The 26730-nt window shown below is 42.8% G+C and overlaps 1 protein-coding gene across 1 annotated transcript in view; it reads left to right on the top strand.

Annotated features, from left to right (window-relative positions):
• Window positions 1-25274, top strand: part of LOC112107612 (serine/threonine-protein kinase TNNI3K) — a 164917-nt gene extending 139643 nt beyond the window's left edge. Inside the window, exons 22-25 of the mRNA XM_024201386.2 lie at window positions 1583-1642; window positions 3256-3425; window positions 18968-19047; window positions 23814-25274. Of these exons, the coding sequence (XP_024057154.1) occupies window positions 1583-1642; window positions 3256-3425; window positions 18968-19047; window positions 23814-23890 (387 nt within the window). The 3' untranslated portion in view covers window positions 23891-25274. The remainder of the gene's footprint in view (window positions 1-1582; window positions 1643-3255; window positions 3426-18967; window positions 19048-23813) is intronic.
• Window positions 25275-26730: the final 1456 nt, after the last annotated feature.

Here is a 26730-nt window from a genome sequence, read left to right as displayed (position 1 = left end):
CAACGCCTCGCCGGGCCACCCAAACACCCCCCCCCCACGAGCGCCACGCCGGGCCAGGCCAGGCTGCCCAAACCCCCAGAGCGCTGCGCCGCGCCGGCCAAACCCCTGCCACCCCCAGCGCCCAGCGCCGCGCCAGGCCGGGCCGCCCAAACCCCTGGAGCGCCGTGCCGGCCAAACCCCCCCCAGCTCCAGGCTGCACCGCCCAAACCACCCCTCCCCCGGAGCGCCGCGCCGGCCAAACCCCCATCCCCCCGGAGCGCCACGCCGGGCCGCCCAACCCCCCTCCCCCAGCGCCACGGTGCTTGGTCGGCTGGTGCCTGGAGCCGGCCCTGTCCATGTTCATTGAAGTCAATGGGAGTCCTTCCATCAACTCCAATAGGCTTTGGATCATTAAAGTCAATGGGACTTAATCACTCTGTATGATAAGCATGTGCTTACGTGCTTTGCAGAACTGCGGCCATAGAGATTATGTTGTCAGGCCCAGTATAAGAAGAGAGGCAGACAGATATCTCCATAATTACAGTCCATTTAATATAATGAATAGATTGAGATATCAAGCAAACCCCATTAAATAATTTCATATTCAGGCCTTCTGTAATGCCTAGAGAAGATCCTCTCCATGCTCCTGACCACAGCCATAGAACAACTGAAGAAGAGACAGTCTTCAAGAACCCATATTTGGTTTTGCAAAAGACTCTGTGCATTGGTGTCAGGATACATTGGAAAAATTTAATCCATTCAGTGTTAACATAGAAGGGAAAAGCTATTCAATAAAGTGAATAGGTTTTTACTACTGAGTCTAGTTGTATTAATGCAAGGCGACACAACAGCTTTCAAAAGTGTCCCCTCTACTTCTCAGCTTGGAGCACATAACAGAAGCTCTTAGCATCACGCAAATTGGCCCTTTGCTGGGGACACATTGCACAGTGTGTCACAAGGCACTTAGATTAGCAATAAGAACCTATGCGTAGTATGGCTACAACCCTACTAAATCTAAAATTGAGATTTAGAGTCAAATTCTGAAGTCCTGCTCATGTGTGTTGTCTGGCTGCTGTCAATGTGACTATCCACGTGAGTAAGAGCTGCAGGGACTGACCCTAAGACTCTTAAAGTGGGAGGGGAGGGGTTGCCACCAGCCCAAGTAGTGATCCCTGTCTTGGCGTTAAAGTCTCCTTAAGTGCACATCTGATAAGTTACACACTGGCAGGCCCTATAAAAACCAGAAGTACTGCACTTGTGGCTTCTAGAAAATGCTCATGCTATAAGATCTGAACATGCAGTTTGTATAGGACATGCAAGTATACTCACAGTGGCACCAAGGAATGCAGAGAGAAGTGGAGAGGCTCCACAATCACCCCCTTTTTTATCTGTATAGTGTCTAGAAGGGAAGTTAGAACAGGCTGTACGCGAGCAGGCTTATCTGTAAATGGAATCATCTTTCCTGGTCAGGGTCTCCTACAAATGCAGATATCTACATTTTAAAAATCAAAACTGCCACTAGCAGCCCCTCTTCTATTTGCAATACACAATGTGCATGCTCTCTCTCTCTCTCTCTCTCTCTCTCTCTCTCTCGTATTCACAGGGAAGACCAGAATTTTCTGAAGTAGTCACAAAATTAGAAGAATGCCTATGCAATATTGAGGTAAAGATATAAGCTCCTGCAGTGAAGTAATATGAATGCACCAAATGAGCAAATGTGAATGCAAGTTGGGGAGCAACACAAGTGTGAAAGAGACCATAGAATTTGTTGACCCGATTCACCCAGTTGTAACCTCCTTCATTAAATTTTAAGGTGATACAGTAAACAATAGCCCCATGAGTGCCCTGAGAAGAAGAAGGCCAAAGGCCAGCCTGACAGAACACACTGCCGTGAGCATGATATGAGATCAGGTCTCTCACTTGCTCTTGGCTCCCTGCATTTCCAGAGATGGTAATGCTGCAGAGAGAGACTGTTCAGCATTGCAGGGATGTACCTTGCAGTAGTCTTAGGCAGATCCACTTCTCCCCACCTAGCAATCCCAGGTCTGCTTGGCTAGAAAGAAGAGTCTGACATGGATTTTAGGGAGGGGGATTAAAAGAGCAAACATAAAAAGAGAAATACAAAGCTACATTTCTGCTTCTCTCTATGGCTAATAAACAATTGAAGATAACTGATCAAACAGGAAGTGAGCTTGATTAGGGACTCCAGTCCTGAATTTACATTTGCTCTGTGTGTCTGTGTGTATCTGTGTGTGGGGGTGTGCGCGCACACACAAGAATTATAAAAATTCCCCCTTTTCTTTCAGATGTATCACTGCTCTTGAGCTGAAGGGTCAGAGCAGACTCCCGTAATTTATTACATTTCTTCATGCTCTGACTGCAGTAGGTTGCTTTATGTGTAGGTGGAAGCTTTTAAGTTTTTAAAACAAGTGAAGTACTATATCACAAGTAACCGTGCTGTCTCACGGGAGAACTGGCTTCTGTGATACATAGGCAGCAGTGCATGTAGGATGAAATCTGGGCTATGAACCAAAAAAAGAAGCTTTATTTATCTAAGGAGTTAGTCTTAAGCTCCATTGTCTCCATGGCAAAACCCTGTTTAGGAGAGTTTTAAGGAACAAAATCTGTGGAGAGTTATTAAGTGCTACAGGCAACAAAGGATGAAATCTGGGGTGATAAGATTTTTTGTCCCTTTTATTTCCTCTCCCCTCACTCAGAAAATTAATTTTGTTCCTTTTTAAACTTTTAAATGCCTCCTAACACTACACGCTTGCCCTGCCATTCTGGGTTTCTACTTAGAGATTCGTGAATTATAAGGCCAAAAGAGACTGCTATGCTCATCTAGCATAACTTCCTATAGAACACAGGCCATAGAATTTCACCCAATAATTCCTGAAGTGGAAGGAATTGCTCTTCCCTGCTACGTAAGTGAACACTATCAAGCCCAATAACTAACGGCTGAACTGGAGCATAACTTTTAGAAACACATCCAATCTCGATTTAAAGACTCCAAGAGATGATGAATTTACCACTTCCCTCGGTAAGCTGCATGCAGCTCTCATCTGCTGCTGATCAAAGTCAGGAGGCACTGCTTTTTTCAGCCAATGCAGCAGAAGAAAGAAGGGACACAAATATTAATGAGAAAGAGGAGAATAAAAATAATCCAGGACTGCAGCAAAATTCTTGTGTTCTGTTGCACATGCTCAGTGTGTTGAAGCCTCTTTAACACTGTTAAGGCTCAGGAGCAAATGTTGACAATGCTCTTTTTTAATCCAGTTGATGTCTCCAGCCTCCAGCAACAGCAGTGGCTCTTTGTCTCCTTCCTCTTCTTCTGACTGTCTCATTGCACGAGGAGGTCCTGGCCGTAGCCATGTTGCAGCTTTACGTAGCCGGTTTGAGTTGGAATACGCCTTGAATGCAAGAGCTTATGCTGTTTGGTCACAAAGGTAAGTGGCAATCCCTTGAGGCTGGCCTAGCTCTTACTATGGGACAGTGTGGTGAGCAGCATCAAGAAAGGACATCCAAGGAGACATCCATCATCTTCCATAGACTGTGAGATTCCCAGATCAGGGACCAATCTTCTTGGGGGTTTGGTAAGCGCCTTGTAGATAGTGGGAAATGCCATAACTAAATAATCCTATGATATGTAGTTGCTGCTGTAGAAAGGTTTGAAAAGTGTTTTGGAATCCTAGCTTCTCAGGTAGTCCTACAACAGTATGATAAGCCCAAGGTATTTAAAATGTTATGGACTTTATCTGGTTGGGTAGGTTTCACAAAATCTAATATTAATATAGATTTTTTTCATGATTTAAAAAAATAAAAACATTGATGGGGGTATTTAGACAACTGCCTGCACTGGTTGGACTGCAGATACGGCAACACTGCTCTACCGTAGGACAACAAAGAATGATGACTGCCCATCGAGGGGTGTCATTAGAAGTGTTCAGTAGGCAGACACACATATTTCCACTACCTGCCAGTGAACCCGCGGGAGCCGGGTTTTTACATTGGTTTGCATTTGAAATTCTGAGCGAAAAAAAGTTAAGCAATCAAAATGCTTATCTTAGCAAAAAAAAATTGTGAATAATTAATAGAGTGTATGTAAACTACAGCCATAGGGGCTTCTGGCTTCAAGATGGAAAAGCCAGGTTAGATAGCTGACAAGCATTTCAATATGTGGGTGTCGCCAGTTGGTGCTGTTACACATAGTCCGTCAAGTTTTTTTCTTAGCATGGGAGCATTGTTCAGTCTTTGAAAATAGGCTTTATCATCAATTATATGATGCAATTTCTTATTAGGGGAACTGTGGCAAGTTTGAGCTTGCTTGAGCTAAAGGACCAGGTCTGTACCTTGGAGACAATAGATTCATAAACTTCTATACATTATCTAGCCACTAGAGGGAACTGTGTTCATGTGAGACACATTCATAAAAACAAGCTAGTAGAAGTCAGGCTCTTCTGGTGGCTCACCCAGTTAGCAGGCAGCAAAACCCTGCATAGAGCTGCCAAGTAGATTCCACTGACTCCCTAAAACAAACATAGCTTGTTAATTCTGCCAAGATATAAGAGACATGGGCGTGGCCTTCTGGCCAGTGGGAACTAGAGGCAGAGACAGTCATTCCTTCAGGGAACACTACAAACAGTCAGGCTTGGGGAGAAAGTTATATTATTATTTGTGTTACCAGGAAACCTTCCTCCGCCCTTGCTTAACATTAAGATTACTTTAATATGAAGTGTGTAGCCATTATCTGGAGTGGTGTTTGAACAGCAATAAAATGCCATCATCTCCAGTAGATTAGTAGTAGTATATATGTATGTATGTATATATTTACTACATTTGGATTTCACAGACATAAAAAATGCCCAGCTCCTGCCCTGAACAGCTTACACTCTAAGTAGACAAAGGTTTAAGGTAGGGGGAGAAGGCTGCAGTACAAAAGCAAAGTGAGCTACTGTGATTTTGCAATATGCGTCTTAGTGCCAGGCTCTCTTTTTTTGTTTGTTAGTTTGTTTGTTTTAATTTAAATTGTGATCTGAGCGAAATGAAAGGACTGAAGTGAGGCCTGTGGACAAAAGTTACAGCTATTGAGCTAACGATGGTGCACTGATATTAAATGGTATCAACAGGGCTAGACTGTGACTAGAACTATACTGCAGGAGAACCTGCGTGGGCCACCTGTCCTAGGGTATTCTGTATCTGGACACATCCCTGGAGTGGGTGGAGTCTTGGCTTTGCCCAATGGGCAGCCAGCATGAAGGGTGTTGCAATTTGCTGCCCCTATATGCCAGGAGCAAATTACTCTCTCCTGACCCTGTCTCCTTCCTCCCACAGGAGGGAGGAAGCAGGGAAGGAATTGTGCCTCCAGATGTGTATCCAAGTCACAGGGCTTCCTGGGACTGCTCCTGAGTTGCCCAGGGTTCTGTCTAGAGTGAGCATTTAGTCCTTAGTGTTCAAGAGACATCAGATGAAATCCTGACCCCATGGCAGTAATAGTAAAACTCCCAATGACTTCAGTAGGGCCAGGACTTCACCCCTAATATATGCTACAATTAAATCAAAACAGAGGAACAGTAAATGCTATAAGGACTGATGCTAATATATGTGTTACATTTCTTTACAGAAGAGAAGCCATTACAGAATTTTCTGTGGCTGTCTGAGATCTATGTTCTCTGTGTTATTGTAACATTAAGGTTCATATCTGAAGTAGTCTGTGCTACCACTTGGGAGACCTGGGTTTGAGGGCAAATTTAACAATCTCCCTTCTCGGTCTCATGGGGACTGAGAGCACTGCTGAAATGAAATGACACTTAATTTCTGCTAGAAGACACAGATTTATGCTTTACTCTCTAGCACCACCAAGCAGTCAAAAACTGTAACAGCAGAGAAACCACTTGGGCATCCTGCCCTCCTGGCTCTTATGGGGAGTGAAAGGCCTGAGCTGGAAAGGGTTAAAGTAGTGGCCCCAGATGGGGAGGGAGGGAATGCACACCTGCACTTAGATGCGAAGGCTTTCCGTATTAAAAATAGAAATCCTCATCTGGTGAAATAAAAGATCTGCTTTAAATGTGAGAGGGAAGTGAAGGGGGGGATTGGGGTCAGGAGAAAGGAAGAGAGACCCTGGCTTAATCCTTCTTCCGTAAAGGACCAGATATTGCTGTCGAATTTAATAGTTTTGCATGAAAAGAATGAGGGAGTGACATATTTAGGTTACAGTGCAGACACCCGAGAGAGAGAGAGTGAAGAAGCTATTGCTACAGCCTGCCTGCTCCTATAATTTAGTACTCTCAATATGCCAGACACGCTCGTTAGTTCACTGAATGGGTTCCTCTATAACCCAAAGGGTTATTGAAAGTCCCCCCTCCCCCCTCTCAAATTCTCTGCAACAAAAATTAACTAAATGCTACCCTATAAATAGAACTTAGAAAGAGTCACCTAGAGGCAAAATGTACAATAAAATGGGAATGATTTCTGTAGTTTTTCAATTATACAACATACTGAGATGATTAATGACTCGACTTTCTAATTACAATAGTTTCTGAAGGTTTTAATTTTGGAAAATGTGAGCAGAGAGGGGCTCTGTATTTCTGGCTGCATTCCACTGGAATATTTCTCCATCTCTTCTACTTTCTCAGTTCTGACCACTTCATATTCTCTGAAATACTGTGCAGTGTGCAGCTTGGTAACACAGCTGAGACAATTCATCTAATGAAATCTCCCTGTCCTGTACATGGAGTTAAACAGGCATGACACTGAAGTTATTTGCTTGCTTCTTGCCTTGTAACTTTAGTGTTTGTGTTTAGTGAGTCTCTCTCCTGCGTGGCAGCGGTTACCATGTGTGAAGTAATAAGAGGCAGGTCACAGTGCCCTCGTAATGAATTGGGTGCAATAGCAATGCATTCTGATTGCCTGTCTAATCAGGCTGCTTAATGTATCAACCCATCACACATTAGAAGCTTTAATAGTTGATTTTCTACTTCTTTACACCTTTAGCACTTCTTATATAAGGGCAAATTTGCAGAAGAATAACATTCCTCTTATTCTAAGTAGACCCCAGACCCAATGGAATTAGCATGAATCAGAATGATTTTGTGCCTCGTTTTCTTTGAAGTGTGAAATTAACACATTCTTAGGCATTGGTTACAAACTATGGGGTAGATGCGGTTGAAACCATGCTATAGGCCAGCTCAGGTGGCCAAAGATTTCTATGTAGAGCATGGTGTGACCTACCATGGTACTCAATGAATTCCCTCTCTATTCTGGACAGGGGAGTCACGCCAGAAACATGCTACAAGAACAGTTCCCTGGCACCATTCACACAGAACCTTGTTCGATAACTGCTTTTGAATAAGGTTGCTACCAACATAGTTCAATCTGTAGTGTGGGCAGGACCTACATATTTGTGTGATCTATGCAAGAATAGCTTCCTCCTATGCAGAACTTGGCACGCCTTGTATTGTATTGTGTTCTGTTGGCTTGACCTGACTATAGACACATTTAATATCACTCGCATGCTACTATTTATTTCTATATATTATTGATAGTACAGAAGTGCCAGAGACCCCAGTCAGAATCTTCACCCCATTGCACTTCGTGAGATACATGCATACATAGGAAAGATGCAGTCCTTGCCCCAGATAGCCTCCATCCTGCAAAGATATGCAAGCAGTCAGACCCCGTATGCCCATGCCTCATAATTAATACCATGTGAACTCTATAGAAATACGTCTCAAGCCAAGCCCGTGAAAGGGCTTGTAGCTACAGGAGTCTGCTTGTGGACATCTTTCAAAGATTGAAGCCTAAGATGGCAGTGGTGCCACTAGCAAACCACAGAGCTTCTATTTTGAATCTGGGCAGTGTACGTGTAGGACACACACACACATTGAGATTCCAGCCACAGGGATGGGAGATTCTACTTGCAGTGCCTCAGCACAGGTTTGGAAAAGAAACGTGATACATCCAGGAAGCAGCTGTGCAAGACCAAGGCATTTTGAGTGATCGATTTCCTCCAGCAAGAAGACTCTTGTCTGTTTTGTTAAATAGCTCTTTCCCTCTAGAGCAAGCAATGGCCCAGCATAGACTAAAACACCAGCTCTATATCCCCCACCCAGCTTCTTTCCATCCCTGGCACCATTGAACTTTTTCCCAGGTAGCTGTCCACTTGGAGTAAGGATCAGAGCCCTGTCCTTTACTAACCACTAAAAAGAGGAGGGAGCAGGAGAGAAAAGCCAAGTTGAAATTCTTCCCCACACAATCCCTAAGGAAAAGGCCTTACATTTTTATCAAGGGAAAGGTCATTTTTCCAAGCTTTATCTCTGCTTCTGCTTTCCTTAAGCTGCTGTTTCCCCCCACTCCAAACTTGACATCTGGAGAGGCTGCGTTAAGTGATTTATTAAAGTTTCTGTTATTCTAGTTGTTTATTATAATCTTTTATCCAATTGACAACAAATTGTCGATTCATCCTTTCAGTGAAGTGTCTATGGGATGGGGCTAAGAAAGATGTTCTAAGGATGAGCAGCTTTAGAGATTTAGCTTTTCTGCCACCCGTGAAATCAGGGCCATGGTACAGAGTTGTAGCTTTTCATGCACGCCTGTATTTGTATTGTAGTCCTCCTCTCAACAGCTGAATTCTCAGCAGTTCTGTGGGTTTTTTAGATATTTAAAATTCATGGGGAGGAGGGATAGCTCAGTGGTTTGAGCATTGGCCTACTAAACCCAGGGTTGTAGTTCAATCCTTGAGGGGGACATTTAGGGATCTGGGTCAAAAATCTGTCTGGGGATTGGTCCTGCTTTGAGCAGGGGGTTGGACTAGATGACCTCCTGAGGTCCCTTCCAACCCTGATATTCTATGATTCTCAGTCCCCTCTGGCTGCTTTGGGCTGAAAGTAGAAAGTGGCCCTTTATCCAGTTTGAGGATTTCCACTGCTAATGCTACAGTGACTTTTGCCTGGAGTCTGGCCTGGCAGAGATCAAGTCTTGGACCAGGGATACAAAGCTCCTTAAAGCAAGCTTTGCTACCCCCCGCTCCCAACTGATTCTGTATAAAACACAGTTGGCCAGACCTGAGGATCTCAGCCTGTTTCTCTAGGCTAGTGCTTCGGTATTAATTTTGTGAGATGCTGCACTAAGTGATTCAAGCCAAGTTTCCCCCAAGATTTGTTGGAGCTGCACCCTGATAGTATGCAGATGCACGGAGGGGTTGCTATGTTCCTTTCAGATACATATTTATCTTTCTATGATTTTATGTTTTGCATTAGTCTTTTCCCCTAGTGTGCTTGTCCACAAACAGGAGGGTTTGCTATAAATTATGAATTAATATCAATAATGTATCTAGGACCACAAATGTACATGACTTTATACTGTGGTAGATCAGCCACAAAGATCTTCTAATCTAAAGGCAGGCACACAAGCAAGATAGAGTAGAACATAACTATGGGGAGAGGGGGAAGCATGGCCATTATTGGATGCTTCACAGAAAAGTTGTAGTCGTTCCATGGAGGAGATGAAGAGAACTTTGCGTGCAGAGCAGAGAGCTTATCCCAGGAGTATAGGGTGGCATGAAAAGACACAACGTGGGTATTGGGCTAAAGGGACAAATGTTCCAGTGAGAAGGGAAGCTGGGGCACAGAGAAGGGACAGGAGGAGCCTACGAGGAGAGTAAGGCAGACAAAAGGAAGAAGAAGAATACTGAGGATATTAGGCTTAGACAGAATGAGCTTTCCCCGCTTCTTTACAGGAATCTCTCTCTGTCCCTTTTCTCTTTCTGCTTCCTACCCTGTACTGGATGCTGTTGCTTAGCTTCCTCCAGAGCCATGACAGTGCCACTCCATACATCAGCAAGCGGTGGCACTCTAAGAAAACTGCATCTGTCAGTCCCCGGAGCAAAGTACTTTGTCTTTTTAATACACATCTCATAGCAGCTGGGAAAGCAAGAGCTCCGGGAACAGGCCTGAGCCTCATAACACTCCCCTCAGCCCTAGAATAATATTTGCATTGAGGCTGGAAATACAGACAAACTCTACGCAAACCTAAAACAAGCAGCCGGTCTCCTGCCATTGGTAGCTAACGTTAGACATCTCATGTTCTGTCACTTGGACAAGTGATTGAGTCACCCTTTTTGTTTCATGGCTTTGTGTTTTAGAGGTTGAAAAGCTGGATTGATGAGCTTTCCCAGAGAAAAACATTTGAAGAGTAAGTGAAGCTGATGACACGTTACTTTACAGTTTAGTGGAATTCAGCAAATCTCATTCTATTATCCTGTCAAAGTTTCACAAAAGGAAGACCTGAAAGCATATTTTTAGAAGATCCTTAATAGAAGCCAGGAGCCATGAATACATCTGCTAAGTTCAGATATGTCTAGTGGTGACAGACCTTTGTTTTTCTATACGCTGTGAAGTAAATAATATCCCCAATGACTAATTAAGTTTAAGTAAAGTTCTGTTTAGTAATGCCGCTTCTGCCTGCACTTTGAAAAGTGTCAGAGTCCTAGAGCCATGGCTAATGATATTTTCAATTCAAAGGCTTCTCAAGGTTTACGTAAGCATATTCACTGAAGGCAGACCAAATGAAAAAGCTTCTTTTTTAAGTACAGAACTGAAATGCAGTTTTTATGGAGCATTTGAAACCAACAGCCCTTGTTTATTCTCCCAACTGAGTATCAGATATGGTCTGATAGAGGTAGGCTTACTTTCATGCCTAGAACAGTTCAAAAGCATTTCAGTAAATTCTCTGTTTGCCAAACGTACCCACACTGAACAGTATTGTTTGAAAATATAAAAGAGGATGATTGTTTGCTAGGTTCTCATCATGGCTGGCTTATATAATATGCATATATGTAACAATACAGTAGAACCCTTGTATGGTCCTTTTTTAAATTTTCACAGAACAATTTCACATTAGGTGAAATTTCGCTGTCACTGGAATTGCAATTTCCGTATTGCTGTGCATTGGAACACTTAATTACTTTCATTCTAGTCCAGTGTAAACAGAATGTCTCTGGATCTGAGGCTAAGTCTACACTACTGCTTATGTCGGCATAATTTATGTTGGTCAGGAGTGTGAATAAACCACCCCCCTGAGTGACACAAGTTACACCGACATAAGCACCGGTGTGGACAGTGCTATGTCGGCAGGAGAGCTTCTCCTGCCAACATAGCTACCACCCCTTGCAGATGTGGTTTTATTATGCCAACAGGAGAGCTCTCTCTCTCTCCCATCAGCATACCATGTTTTCACCAGACATGCAGCAGCGGCGCAGCTGCAGCACTTTATGTGTAGACATGCCCTGAGCTCAGGGGTGAAAGTAACTTAAAGGACTTACCGGTACACCAGAGTCCTGAGTGGGGGTGTGACCTCAACCGGAAGAGGCGGGACCTTTCAAGATTTAAAGGCCCTGGGGCTCTGTCTGTGGCTGGAAGCCTCAGGGCCTTTAAATCACCGCTGGAGCCACCAGCTGCAAAGGCGGCTGGGAGCCCCAGAGCCCTTTAATTCGCCCCTGAGCCCTGGGGCTCCCAGTCGCCTCTGCAGCTGGTGGCTCCGGTGGTGATTTAAAGGACCCAGGGCTCCCCGCAGTGGCTGGAGCCCTGGGCCCTTTAAATCACTGCCGGAGAAGCCGGTCCAGTCTGGCATGGCATACCGGCTCTTGCCGGTACACCGTACCAGCTTACTTTAACCTCTGCCTGAGCTCATACTCATGTAGGTAACAGGCAGAAGACATTAATAAAGTGTATTAGTTCTCCAGATTGTAACTTATATCCTATCATGCAATTGGTCCCTGTATAGAACTGCCATTGGCATCAGGGACTAATATGTCCAACTGTGCAAGAATAATAATTACGACTAATTGGCTTGCTTGGTATAGGGTCAGGGTTTCAGCTGGGCCTCCACCTATGCAGGCACAAAATTGCAACGCACATACTTGTACATCCAACTGCAGACAGATCAAAAATTCTAACCTTGGCATACATGTACCTCTTAGAATTTGCACTGAAAAACACATTTGCCCAGTGGATTTCATGGGTGTAAATGATAACACTTGCACACACATGCACACAGTTTATCTACACTTCCAAGTAAAAATACCACAGAGTTTCAGACCTTTGCCATTGACTTTAATGGGACCAGGATTTCAGCCCTTGAGTATTGGGTGAATTGAAGGCGGTATGTAGTTGTAAGACCCTATGGATGTAGGTGCTGTTTGAAATGGCTCTTGTGAGCAGAACTCAGCTGAAATTTATGAGAGTTCCAACCATCTGACAATGGCTCAGTAATAATGACAGTAAACTTCAAACAATCACTGTTTCATTCCCAGTTCTGTTTCTGAGATGAAGCACAGTGGACACAGGGAGGCCAATCACACACTTGAAAACATACTACTTGTCGAGGATTTGTATCCTGATCCCTCTACTCTGCAGCTGTACAAAGAGGGGAGGCAGGGGAAGGAGTGACTCAGATCATATTCTTCTGCTTGGCTTTTCCTTTTACACCAAAATTCTTTGGCCATTTTTTTGCCTGGCTGTTTGTCATGAGTCTAAAATTGCTGCTCTCAGGCCCACAATGTACAGTGAGATACAAGACACAAATGACAGGCAGTAGGCTCAAGAGCTTTGAAGAGTTTGTTTGCCAGCAGGGAGACTCGTTTACTGCAGCTCTACTCTAGGGGCATCTGTCTGCACTTTCCAAGAGCCAGACTCCAAATGAGGCAGCTGTTCCAAACATGTATAAATAAAAGAAGTGTGTTCCTATGGGAACCTTTGCAATATTAGATTACCTATTCCTCAGCTAGAGTTTCCTTTCAGTGTAGTTTCTCATAGAGAATCGTAGACTTCGGGGTACATTTTCAGAGCAGTGCATGTGGAATTATGCTTCTTAGCTCACTAAAAAACATACTTAGGATTTATCCCATAGACAATCCATTTGTAAAGTGACCTTAAATCCTGAACAATAGGCTGACTGTCCTTCTTACAAACCAAATTGTTTAAAACAGATTTGCAAAAATGTCATGGAGAAATATCAATCCAGACACAGGCTCACCTACATTAGATGATGATGATGATGAAAGAAAAATGTATGACATACCCACCCACCAATAAATATTATTTTATCACAGCTGAGTGGGTGAGTAGAATTTTGCAAGTGTAATTTAAGGACTTTCTATTGTGTGTTTATCTCCTAAAATTTCAGTGTGGGGAAAGCACCAGAAAATCATTATAGGAATCCATCTACTCCTTATTCTGCACAAAATAAACAGATTTAAAGTCAAACTTTACTACTGCATATACCTAACAGCTCTTTGGGACAGGGACTGATTTTTACTATGTTTTTGAACAACTACTAGTGCAATGGAGTTCAAATCCTGGTTAGCACCTCTCAGTGCTACTGTAATAGCAATAAAAAATAGCAATACTTAATAATATATGGGCCTTCAGGAAGTCAAAAATCTGTCCTCTGTTCTGAAGGGTTTTTAAAAAATATTCTTCAAGTTCAGGGAAGTTTTCCACTTCCTGATCTAGAAGCCCTCTCTGTGAATAGTTTATATTCAGTATTGAGGTGGGTGCTACCCTAACAGTATCTTCTATCCAAGGAGCTAAAGAATTTCTACAGAAAGGCTGTATCATCAAAGGCTGCAGTATGAACCATGTGCTTAGTCAATATTGCAGATATATACTTTGCTCTTGATTTGTGTATTCAAGGTGGACTGGTTTACACAATTAAGATATTGTTTCTATAGCAAGCTAATTTTTTTTTTAAGAAAATTTTGTTCGTTAGTTCCAAACCAATTTTGATTTGTATTTAAAATGGAATATTAATTATATGAAGCATTAGTTTAGATAGTGGCATGGTAGATGCAATGACATTAGAGCCGGGACAGCTATTTGCAATTAGTTAGATTAATTTAGCTTCTTTTTCTATTTGTATTATCCATGAACAGACATAAAGTACACAGATTTGCTAGTGGTCCAAAATTATTTAACAAATGGCTTATGTGAACATATTTTATACTGTGGATTGCTCAGAAATGGTTCACTTCAACTAAGCCCTGATCCAAAGTCCCTTGAAGTCAATGGAAGGACTCCCATTTATTTTAATGGGCTTTGGATCAGGGCTCGGTTGCTTCAGATAATTGCTATTCATAGTTAGATTTGTATGCCTACTGCTAAATGGCATGGTATTGTTTCTGCCTCTGGGCTGGACGATTCTCAGCCCCACAAAGAGATTTTGCAAGGATCACCAAACACTTCCTCTTTACAGAAAAGTCCTACAGGATATAATAGAAAACGATAGCCTTTCTATGTATTTTTTAAACCATTCTATAGAATTAAATAGAAATTCATATCTTTGTGTGATAGAATTCTGTAGAATGGTCCAAGTAACCTATGGAAAGGAGCTTATTCATGATTAAAGTCTGTATTTCACATAACGTCTATCAAAACCTATTTTTTCATTGTTATACAGTTCTGTAGGACTCTTCCAAAGGGCCTTCAGGACTGTTCATGCAAGTATTTCTATGAGTTTTCATCACATTGTCTCTTTCTATGGACATCCTTGCAACCAAAAAATTCTAAGTACTAATATCTATAGGAAATGAATGAAAAGGTTCAAAATACAATATACATTTTTTTATTAAAATTGATGTTCATTAATCCTTTTTTGCAGCATCCACCTCGTTCTGTTTTACACACACACACACACACACACACACACTGAAACCCATCAAAAGCAACCTCTCAAAGGACGGATAAAAATTGGTGCTCAACGGAAGTGGTCTTTTCTTAAGACTGGGGGGTATATTAAGAGTGATCTTTTGTACAGTTTTTTTGTGCAGAGTAAATACAGTAACATATATATTGTTTTCTTTTGTATGTACCCACCATACATACGCACAAAGAGAGTGAGAGAGAGAGAGTCTGGCTTTATAAAGTCATGTATTAATGCAAACATCCCCGAAGATTCAATATGCTTTTTACTCAAAACCAAAAGATTAGTTATAAGTTTGTAGTCTCTGTGGAATATTTCAAATACTTGGCAGTGATCCATGTTTTGCACGTTGAAGGAATTCTCTAGTTTTAAATCATTACATTCATACCAACCTGTCTCAACAACAGAGCAGCATGAGATTCCTTCGAAGAATTCTTGTGACCCAGTGCAGGACACTGAGGTAAATAAAGATGACCTTTGAGTACTCTGCACTCAGAAGAAAAAGGAACAGTATTCTATACAGGAAGCTCAAACCAATGTGCTTCACAGAAATGGACTTGTGCTTTGTGTTTCTCTAAGCCATTGTATCAATGTAGGCTGGAATTTTCAAAGGAACCTCAGGGAATTTGGTGCCCCACTCCAATTGAAATTCACCTAACTCCCTTGCATTCCTTTGAAAAACCCCAGCCACAGGCTTAATGCATAATATCTGTATACCACTCACTGGACATGACATGTCATGTATGTTCAGGGTCCAACACATAGAAGCGAGGTGATCAGAGACAAACTTTTATTTCTCTCTATGAACGTACATCTATGTATACACTTATAATGCTTGAGTGAAGGGAAATAGAAGGTCAAAATGTTGGATCCCAGACATACAGCACATATTATATCTGGTGAACTGTACAAATGCACCTTCCCTGCTATTGTGAGACTATATGTGATTAATATGGTAGCTGAGGAATCTAGATGTCTTACTTTGGCAGCATTCCCTGGAATAGTGGGCACACACTTTGAACAGCTTGCCAACTATTTATGAAGGTAAAATATTCAAAAGCACCCTGGTCACTTATTAGTCTAACTGCTATTGACTTTCAAGGGGATTTAGGCTAGGTTTGCATGGCTCTGCAGTTCATACTACAGGGCTATGAATGCAGCTTGCACTAGAGTGGTGCTTGGTAACTGCCCTGTGTGGATACTGCTGGTACAAACTAACAGGTACCTAGTTTGGGTTAACGTAGTCCTCTTTGAACAGGACTAAGTGAACATGAACTAGCTACCTTTTAGTTTGTGCCCGCAGCATCCACATGGGGGAGCTGCAGCACATCAGGCTAGTGTGCACTGCAATTCACACCCATAGTCCACACTGCAGGGCTCTGAAGTGACTGAGGCCTCGGCTACACACCGTTTTTGTACTGATATAACAAAGTTCGTTAGGGGTATGATTTTTTAACCAACATAGTTATATTGGTACAACCCCTAGTGTGGATGCACTGGTATAAAGGTGCCTTACACCAACCAGTGTAACTTATTCCTCTTCCTATATGAGAATAAACTATACTGGTCTAAGTACATTTATAGCATTCACACAGTGGGATGTTATACTGCTTTAACTGACAAGGCCGTAGGCATTTCTGAAAATTGTACTCATTGACTTTAACAAGAACCCAAAATGGTCTCTAAGTATTTATTCTTTTTTGTGACTTATGTTTCCCCATTGCTGTGCCTTCTGAGCTCATCAATCAAATGATTGCACTTTATTAGCAGGCTGATGCTCCTATGAAGCAATAGCCTGCTATATAAGTTGCCTGTGTAAATGTAGCTTTGAGGCATTGTTTCTTTTATGAAAACTGCTGGGACCAATTTGGATGCTATTGAAATTGTATATTTTGCATTTTGACCACAACACAAATTAGGTATCATTGCCCAGGCACTGTTTGGGGGGCTATAAATTAGTATTAATGTAAGATACTGTGGAGATGGAGCAGTGACAGAGACAAAGTATTGCTTCTGTAAATAGCCAGAATGAAGCCATGAGTTGAGGTTAGTGGCTAAATTAGTAAATATTTTTGTTCAACTAAGAATAGGAATTTTGGGGGAATTCTCCCAAATTAGTAAATATTTCTATTCAACTAAGAATAGGAATTCTCTTTCCTCTGTCTCACAGAACTACACCTTTGCTGCTGGGGTCATGGAGGAGACATGCTGTAGGGAAATACAGTGCATGGCGTGGAAATGTATTCCCTTTTTTAAAATATAAATCTTCCATATACTGAGTGCTGAGGAGATTTCTTGATGATTGTAACTGGAGTCAGGCCTGAATCAGAATGCCAGACCTTTGGGAAAATTCCGATCTGGATCTGACGTTAATGGCTGGACAAACCAAAATCTTGGGTCAGACATCCCCAATCTTTGGGAAAGTTAGATCTGGTTCAGGCTCCTCTCTAATTAAAGCACACTAGTAGGTGTAAGGCACAAAGTTAAAAGCCAATTGAATGTAACCACATAAGACAGTAGTTCTCAAACTTTAGCAACTCGAGGCCCCCCCCATTTTGATTTAAAATTTTTCACAAACCCCAAAGCCAGCTTCTAATTTTCCCCGGGGGTGCTCAACCCCCACTCAAGTCCTGCCCCCTCCTCTTCTCCACCTCTTTCCACCCCCTCCCTCGAGCACGCCCCATCCCCACTCCTCCTCCTCCCTCCCAGCACCTCCTGCATGCTGCTGAACAGCTATTCCACAGCATACAGGAGGCACTGGGAGGGACGGGGAAGAGTTAATCAGCGGGGCCGGCAACCCAGGACATGACTCACAGACCCCCTGGAGTACCCTCGTGGACCCCAAGGAGTCCACAGACTCCAGTTTGAGAACCACTGGCCTAAGATATGCAATGGTTCCACAGTTCAATTGCAGAATATTTACTAGGACCTTTTATCAATGACAACAAAACTCTATCTATGTCCAGAGTTCTAAAAAGGTGGAGTATCGTCTAGTGTCCTGGGTTCTATTCTTAGTTCTCCTGCTTACATGCTATGTAACCTTTAGCAAGCCACTTAACCTTTCTGTGTTGCAGTTTGCCCATCTGTAAAATGTATATAATAATGTAGCTCATAGTTATCACAGTGGGCTGATCAATATTTGTAAGATATTATGGATTTGAGTGGTTACACAGAAGCAACAAATTAATAAAGCCTTTCAGGATAATACTTATACTATTATTTAAACACCCTCACCCCCTGCAAAAGTATTCCTTCAAAAAGTTTTTTCTCCAAAGATACAATAGATGAGCTGCTCCCAAAACCAAATTTTTGTCTCCTTCCCTATAAAAGCTCATCCAATGCAGAATAAAAATGTCAAGTATCATTATACATACAAAAAATAAGTTGATATCTCAGGGAGGAAAAGAACATCTTTTATGTTTTTATTAGTCAGCGTGTCCTTTTGAAGGAGAAAAGTCATTTCATTCATGTAATAAAGGTTATAACAGAAAAGCAGAGCGATTTTAAAAATGAAAAAGGTCTGATCTAAAATCAGCTTTGGTACAATGGAGACTAAAGGATAAAATATTACCACTGCCTAACCATTCTTGAAAGCCATCTAAGTTTTTCAGGGGTAAAATCAGCCAGGTTGTGACAACCTTACCTGCCATTAGTTAGCAGCTTGCCTCACTGAAATCACCAAGGAAACTGCATTGTTGCAAATAATCTCAAGTGTCCTTTCCAGCGACGTCTCCAACCAGTGTGCCTGGAGATGCTCTGTCACTGTAACCACCGCAAATCACTATATATCTTGCCTTATTCTTTTATGTTTCCCTGGAAATACAGTTCTCTTGGGGCTTCTTGTTTTCTTTTCCCTGGGCATGCTCAATTTCTGTTTGCCTGTTATCTGAGAAGAGCCGGTAAAGGACAGTCTTTACCTGATAGCTTTTGACGATCGAGGATAAATAAACCCATTGGCAGTGTGGTGGTGGTGGTCAGTACCACTGAAAGACAGCTTGGGGATGTTCTTTGTCAGATAAACTAATTTGCAGGAACCTGATAGCAGTGATGCATAAAATATTGATGCCTAGAATTGCTACTAAAATAGGAATTTACAAGCAGTTGTGAAGCCAAAATGAGATATTTGGAGACAGTTACTCTGGGAATGTGTGGTGTGTGCACGTGTGTTTGATTCACGATCCTGAATAAAAGCCCTTCACGCTTTTTTTATGAAGGCAACTGATGCAACTCTTGCATCAAATCTGATGCAACTCATTTCAGTCACTTTAACTGTGATGTCATGTCAATTTTACAGCACTGGTCAACACCCTTCTCAAGGCCTGTCCTTGGACGACATGAGGAGGAATTTCCAGTACCCGCCTATTGACAGAAACGGTGAGTCCAAGCAGAATTCTCATCTTCAGCAAAAGCTGAGCTTAATTGTACTTGTTTTCCTTGGGGCTGATGTACTTGTCTTTGAATTTAAGTGACATGAGTGATGAGAGGCTTTTTTCACCCCAAGCTGAAAATGATCAGCCCTTAGGGGGACCAAACCATGTCGGCAAAGAAGACCAAAGCTCCAGTGGCTCTCAGGGGTGGCTCTCAGTAGAGGGGAGTGCCACCTCTGCAGCATTGTCACTACCTTCTCATGGAGGTCCCCTGGCAGATATTCATTGGGGATTAAAATCTAGAGCTGAAGGAGACACCAGCAGGAGGACTTGTTCCCTAATGGCCTCCTAGATGCATTTAAGTATACAGTGCTATAGTCACCTAAGGCATCAACAAATTCTTTGAAAAGGCATTTGCTGTGACAGTTGCTTATTACATCTAATCACCAATGTCACACTGTTAGCTTGTAGCTGTTTGTCGTAGCTACCTGTTTTCTTTGGTCATATACTGAGACCGTACGGGCCAGATTTTTAAAAGTATTTTATTAAAGGTATCAAGTGAAATCAATGGCAGTTAGAGGCCTAAATACCTTTAAAAATCTAGCCCTGAGCTCTTTGGGGCAGGGACTGTCTGTTCATTATAAGTGTGTAAAGTCCCTCACCCAGTGTGCCCTGAGCCCTGACTGGGGCCTTTGGGCACTGCTGTAGTGCAAATAAAAAGTAACGATAGTTGTAAAAACAGGTTTATGGCGCTAGAGTAAATGGAAACATTTAAGTAAAAGAAGCTTAAGTACCTCAGACTTGTTGCCGCTTCTTGTGGTTCAGCTCAGTTTGTCAAAAGGATCCTGGTATGTCACAGGCTGGTTTGGGAACAGGTTCTTCTGAGAAGAAATTAGAGCTCCACATGTGACATTCTCACCGTTTGCTTTAAATGTGACACTTACTCATTGTTGCAGGGGGGTTCACGGGACAACTGTAAAACTTGGAATGCTGTCAAAATAAAGTGCGCTGCCCAGACATAGCCTTAGCCCCGTGGCAGTAGAGAATGGTGTGTCGATAACACAGAGGTGTTATCAAGAACGAGCACTATCAATGGCAATAGCATTAAGAAGTTCCACGGGAAATAACACTAATAATAAATAACATGGGGCACACTTCTTCCATAGCACTTTACTAAGGAGAGCCAGTGGGATTATCCCCAACGAATTACAAATAGGGTAACTGAAGCTCAGAAAGTTGAACTGACTTGGCCAAGGTGACACAGCAAGGATGTGAACATAACCCAGGTCTCCTGTGCTTTCTCCCCCAGACCACAGCAGCAATTAAAGGCAGCAGGGTGCAGTTAAATAGCTACTAGACTCTCAAACGCAGGTGCCCGAAGTGATGTTCCTGAATCCAGATTATGACATGAATAAGTGGCCAGATTTTCAAACATGCTGAGCACCCAGCAGCTCCCACTGAAGTCCCCTAATGACAGTTAGTTCTGTGCCCAGGGAAGACTGTCTCTCTGCTCCATCTCAGGACCACACTCATGACTGCTTCTCTCACTGGCTCCTCGCTTTTTTGACTTCCTGCCTCTCCACCCACACACATCTTGCCAATCAGTCCCCTAGCCCATACATTTGCAACCAGTTCCACGGAACCCCGTTATTCTCCCTGAATTAGTTCTTGCTCAGGCCTTGCCATGCGGCCCAGTGCCTTGAGCAGTGGGTTCTGTTGTTTCCAGCTCTCACTATGTAAAATTGACTAAATTGCTCCTTCCATTTATCCGGAATGAAGGGTGCTGAGCGCACCCATTGGTTTAACCAGGTCTGTGATTGTCTAGTGATCAAAGACCTTTTTGGTGACAACCATTAACACTTTCCACCATAACCATACAATATATCGGTAGGTACTTAAAATCCACAGTTATATTAAAATATGATTAGCAATTTAGAGTTGTTTAAAGAACTGCGCTTCCAGCTCCGCAGCCACACACATCACCACCCAGAATTCAAGTATCTTGGGACTTGTTCAGTTCTGGGTGGAATCTGCAGGCCACATGTCTTCTTAGAGTACATCTCTGTACTGTGATGTCTCCACAGGTAAATTTCCGCATCACAGGTAAATTATTACACACGTGTATAGAAGCCCCGCATGCCTTTGGCCTCAGTAGTGGAAATTTCAGCAGTTACACTGATTCTGCACTAAACTCTTCAGTAGTCAATGGACATTTTGCACTCACCAGCGTAGTGGCAGCCATAAGTCCAGATGGACAGGAATTTTGGATCCCAGTGATGTTTGCTATAGTAGGCAGCTCTGATGCCCCTAACTGCATATAAAGGAGTGTGTCACACTCAAGGGGCTAAATGATAGGCACTAAGGTTGGACAATGACTTTTCTTCCTGGGGGTGAAGCGGTGGTTTGGGGCACAATAGAGGTGTTGCTCTTACTCCAAGAATCTTTATTTTGTGTATCTGCCTTTGAGGATATTTTTCCTCTTGTAAATAGGATTAAGGTGTCCAAGAGCCTTAGAAATGCTCTCACCCATCCATGTTTCTCCTTTTATATGACTAGGTAGCTCAGTGGTGAGCAGTGATAGAATCTGCCTATACTAGTGATCCCCAAACTGTGGGGCACTCCCCCTAGGGGGGCATGGCGGAACGATCGGGGGGGCGCAGAGGGACCCAGGCCAGCCCCCATGGTGGGCGGGGAGGGAGCGCCGCCCAGCCCCACTCCGCCACCCAGCCCCGCCCTGCTCCCAACTCTGCTCCAGCCTCAGTCCCAGCTCCCAGCCCCGCCTCCTAGCCTCGGCCCAACTGCAGCTCCGCTCCTGGCCCCAGCTCCACCCCCAGTCCTGGCTGTGGCTCCGCTCCCGGCCCCAGCCCTGCCCCTGTCCGTGACGCCCCCCCCCAGGAGCCACGGCCACACTCCCGGCTCCAGGGAAGGAGGGGAGTGCAGACAAGGATAAGGGAGGGCGTGACTGGGAAAAGTTTGGGGCCCACTGCTCTATACTGCAATCAAGGGTTGTGATGGCAGCACATGTAGATGTACTCAAGCTAGCTTCAATCTAGCTAGGTTGGGTCTTGGAGCAGTGACGCCACAGCAGCATGTGTTTCAGCAGTGACTGTACTAGCCCACCCAGAACCCTGGGCAATAACTTGGGTGGCTAGCACACACTGTATGTGGCTTCACTGCTCTGGCACCTGAGCTATCTAGATAAAGCTAGCTTGGCTATGTCTACAAAACTGAGTCCAACCCAGCCGTACCCATAGATAGGGCTGGGTTGGAAATCATTTCCATTTTAAGTACACCTCTACCCTGATATAACGCGACCCGATATAACACAAATTCGGATATAACGCAGTAAAGCAGTGCTCCCGGGGGGGGGGGGGGCTGCACGCTCCGGTGGATCAAAGCAAGTTCGATATAATGCGGTTTCACCTATAACGCGGTAAGATATTTTGGCTCCGGAGGACAGCGTTATATCAGGGTAGAGGGGTATATGAAGGTGTACCATGATTCCACACAAGTATTCCTTTATTAGTCCAAAGGCCACATGGTGCTAATTACATCCAAAATGCCAATACAGGCACATACACACTTAGATTTTATGTCCTAGCAGCAATACAGTTATAAGCATTGGCCAAAATACTCACAACAGAACCAGGCCCAGGAGATTCCTTCCCATCAAGGGGTGACTCAAAGGGGGAAGGAAAAAGCTCTGACAATAAAACTTCTCAAATCCTTGTTTTTTATACACTAAACAAAAAAGTGATGTTATCGCTGGTTATTGGGCTTTAGTCAAAGATACAAAAGAGAGTTTTAGGGCTAAACCCTGTGCCTGGTGCCCAGTGAACCAGGTTTCCTATATTTCTGTTAGATCAGCACAGAGCTTCAGTAAGATTACACAGCTATTTCCAAGGCCATTACACATTTAACGCAAACAACTTTTCTTTCATGTGATCTTATTCTTTGGTCACTCGCTTTGAGCCTAGTGCTCATTCAAATTCTCAAAATCAATTTAAAACCAAAGTTTGCTTAGGCCCCTGTAAGCCCGTTCTCCTCCAGGTTGCTAATGTGCAGTGGTGCTGAGCTTAGCTGTTGAGGTTTTTGTTTGATTATTTTTTTTCTCCTTCTTTACTATATGTTTTATCTTTTGCCAAGAAATATTTGGGTTATTAACTTTTTTCTGTTACGTGACATCTGACTAGAGCTGTATAATGCCTCGGTAGCCAGAAATTTGAGATGATTGGGTCAGATTTAGACAAGTTACAGCAGAGCCATAAGAACAGCAATAACTGTTGGCCAGCGAACCAGTTCACCTTTAATTGGAAACATAATGCAATGGCAGTAGATCCCCTCTTGATAACCTCCGAGAATTAAAGCATAAAGAATTATTCATAACAGGCTGCTTACTTTGGCCCTTTTGGACCCCAATTTGAAAGCTCAAAAAAGATATTTTAATATAAAACATACACTGTATTATTAAAATACTTGACTCAAGTTTTGTGTCAAGCATTGATGTTTTACTGTGCCTGATTGCTGTTAATTCCTTGCATGAACGATAGGGTCCGTAGGCTTTGTGTTTTATTTCTGAAATTTTCCTCAGAAGATTATATTGACTTGGGGTTCATAGGCAGCAAAAAGACATCAGCATGTGCATTGCTTATTTATCTCAAAAAGACATTCGCATTATCTTTATGACATGGTCCCTGGCTGGAAAGGAGAAAACTGTTGCTATGTTGAGGGGTGATTGTGAATAACACGTGAACTTCTCTCTGCTTTATGCAGGTTACGTGTCTGATCCCATGAGTTCTATGCGATTTCATTCCTGCAGTAATAGTGGCAGCTTTGAAGACAGCAGCTGACAGCATGAACCATCTACCTGGAGAGAGATTCCCCATCAACTGACAGCAGCAATTCTTACTGTGTCAGCGTAGCTCCCAGTCATCATACATTACACCAAAGATGCCTAAATTGGCTTGTTTATTTACTGATGGTGAACATTTCTATCATAAATTATGCTGTAAGCTATTTTTCCTCCCAGCATGCTTAGGGTTTTCTGGTGGTGCACATTTGTCTTTCCTTAATAAAAGCAAATGTCCACAAGGAATGCTGCACCTTAAACTTGAACATTAATAATTTGAGAAAAGAGATTAAAGCAAAAATAAATCTGTTAAAGTTACAGAGTTCTAGGGCAAGTTGTTTTACTTTGGACTGCAGTAAGGCTTGTGCAGATATCACAAACTTCCGGACTGATACAAACAAAGTAACAACAAAGCCAGCCTGAATCACAGGAAAGGATCAACTCATAATTCTGCAGCCACAGCAGGACACAGCACAGCCAATGTTGTTCCAGCTTCCTAACATTTTCCTCATTTTCTTTTAGGATTTGTCTGTGTTTTGAAACTTCCAGTTCTCCAATTCCTTATGTTGCACAGCTGTAGTTCTCCAGGCCCTCAGTCCTGTAGTTCTTCTCAATCCCGGGTTCTGGATGCTATAACCCCTCTGTATGAGAATGAAGAAATCCTTAGCTGACTGTCCTAATTGGCTTCTGAACAGATTTTTTTTCATATCTGCTTTTTACTTCAGGTTGTGTGCCTTACATCCTCAAATTACATAGAAAATGCTCTCTAGTTCCCTTATGCTTATGTTAAAAAAAATTAACCAGCTAGAGAGAGATAAGAAACTAAACCCCAACCCATCTAAGTTTAATGTAGCCATATAAAATTTTTGTGTCACAAATGTAATAACCTTGCAGCAAGACAAAAGGTTACACTTTCACTCATCCAAAGCAAAACTACTCTGCAGTGCCATCTAGTGATTCTAGCATACACACATTAGTATTGGGTTCCAGCGTTTTCACAGCAAGTGTTTCAATCAGTTGGTTCTATGACAAAATTTTAATTACCGGGAACCCATTTTTATTCCACACATACACACCAAAAAAGAAAGAAAAAGAACCTGAACTATTGTTTTGGAAGCTAATGCAAGGTTAAATCCTTTAGTAACTATTTAGTATTGTTTGGAAAATAAAATTTAGCAGAGACATTCTGTTGCTATAATATTTTTTCTTAGCTGCATTACAGTATATAACTGTCAGGCTGAGTAGAAACTGATAGTCAAGATTTGTGGCTTTCTGAGAATATTCTGTAGGTTTGTTTCTCATGACTGGTGTTTCTGATTTTGAGTTCTGTGATTAGGCATTGTAAGTCCTTTAGAATTTGGTCTATAAATATGTAATACATTTTATTGACTCGAGTCTTCTCTCTGCATTTGTTAGTTTAAAAATGCGGACGGTTTAGCTTGGAGAGCTTTGTAGGTGGCGTAGTGTTTTATTATTTGTTTTACTTCAGAGTTATCTCATGCATTCTGGGGAAAAACAAAACTGAAATATTAACATCATCAGGATGTGGCTTCCCTCCCTCACTCTCAGCCCCAAGGCATCCCCTGAGCAACTCCTTTGGCTTGTGAAAGGCTGAGGCTTCATTTACAGAAATAAACCAATTAGGTAAATGTAAATGTTATGGCTAGTCATACAGACAATTGTTGAGATTCCAGCTCTTCACCAAGAGGATTAATCGTCAGAATAGCATTTCCCTCCATAAAAATGAAAGCTCTTCTCCATCAGGAACACCAGCCCAATAGCTGATTAGCCCCCTCGAGACTTCCAAACCTGGCACACCTACTCCTGGGCATCTCTATCAAGACAGCAGCTTCTCTGCCTAGGACCCCCCATCGCAAGGAAAGAGGTGGAGTGGGCGTTGCTCGCCGTCATAATTCCCATGGGGCACGAAGGTTCACAACTAACCAATGCAGTTTGTGTTTATAAGCGCTCATGTCCTCCTGCTTGTATTGTAGCTACTATCTGTTTTTACATTGATTTCCATGGGAGCAGGAGCAGGCCCACAAAACATTGCTCTTGCTTTTAACCATCTCTTTGAGACATTTTTCTAAGCTGAAATCAGAAAGCTTCCACTCCTCTTACTCATTAAATAGGCAACGTCTGAATCCTCCTGCCTGCCAACCTGCACTGTGTCTGCCATATCTCGGCTGAGCCAGAGCTAGTTCATTTCCATCCAGATCAGTGTCCCAATCTGACACTGGGAAAGCCATGAGACTGTGGACTCTGGATCCAATGAAAAGCAGAGCTGAGCATCGTCAGCACAATGTTGCCACTGCAGCCCTGAATATCTCATAGCTGAACAGGAGCAGTGACACGTATGTGACCCCACAGAAGGTGAGTAAGTGCCCTGAACCATCCTCTGAACTATTCAGGAATGAAAGGACTGACCCCCACTAACGACCTGCCCACAGCCATCACTAGTAGGCCCTAGTAGTGAGTCAAGGCCCTCATGTGGTCAGTGCTACATAAAGCCACTGATAAAAACTAATAAAAAGAGCATGAAGTCTTTGGCCTTGTCTATTGCTAGAAAGAGACCGTTAACCATCCCAGCAAAAGACTGTGAAATCTACTTTACTGGCTTTGTATTGCTCACAGGCCTTGTCTATACTCAACATTTCTAGAGATTCTCTCTCCACTGCTACAGAGTCAGTGCAGTTCCCTGCTTGGAGCAGGGCTAGACAACACGATGGTAACACCTGTGCATGGTCTATCCCAGTGGTTCCCAAACTTTAACAACCTGTGAACCCCTTTCACGAAAATGTCAAGTCTCGCGAACCCCCTCCTAAAAATGAATATTTCCAG

Source organism: Terrapene carolina, unplaced genomic scaffold (assembly GCF_002925995.2).
Source record: "Terrapene carolina triunguis isolate 2854851 unplaced genomic scaffold, T_m_triunguis-2.0 Scaffold210, whole genome shotgun sequence".
Classification (NCBI taxonomy): domain Eukaryota; kingdom Metazoa; phylum Chordata; order Testudines; family Emydidae; genus Terrapene; species Terrapene triunguis.
Note: the sequence above shows the minus strand (reverse complement) of the source record. Positions and strands in the feature narration are given on the sequence as shown.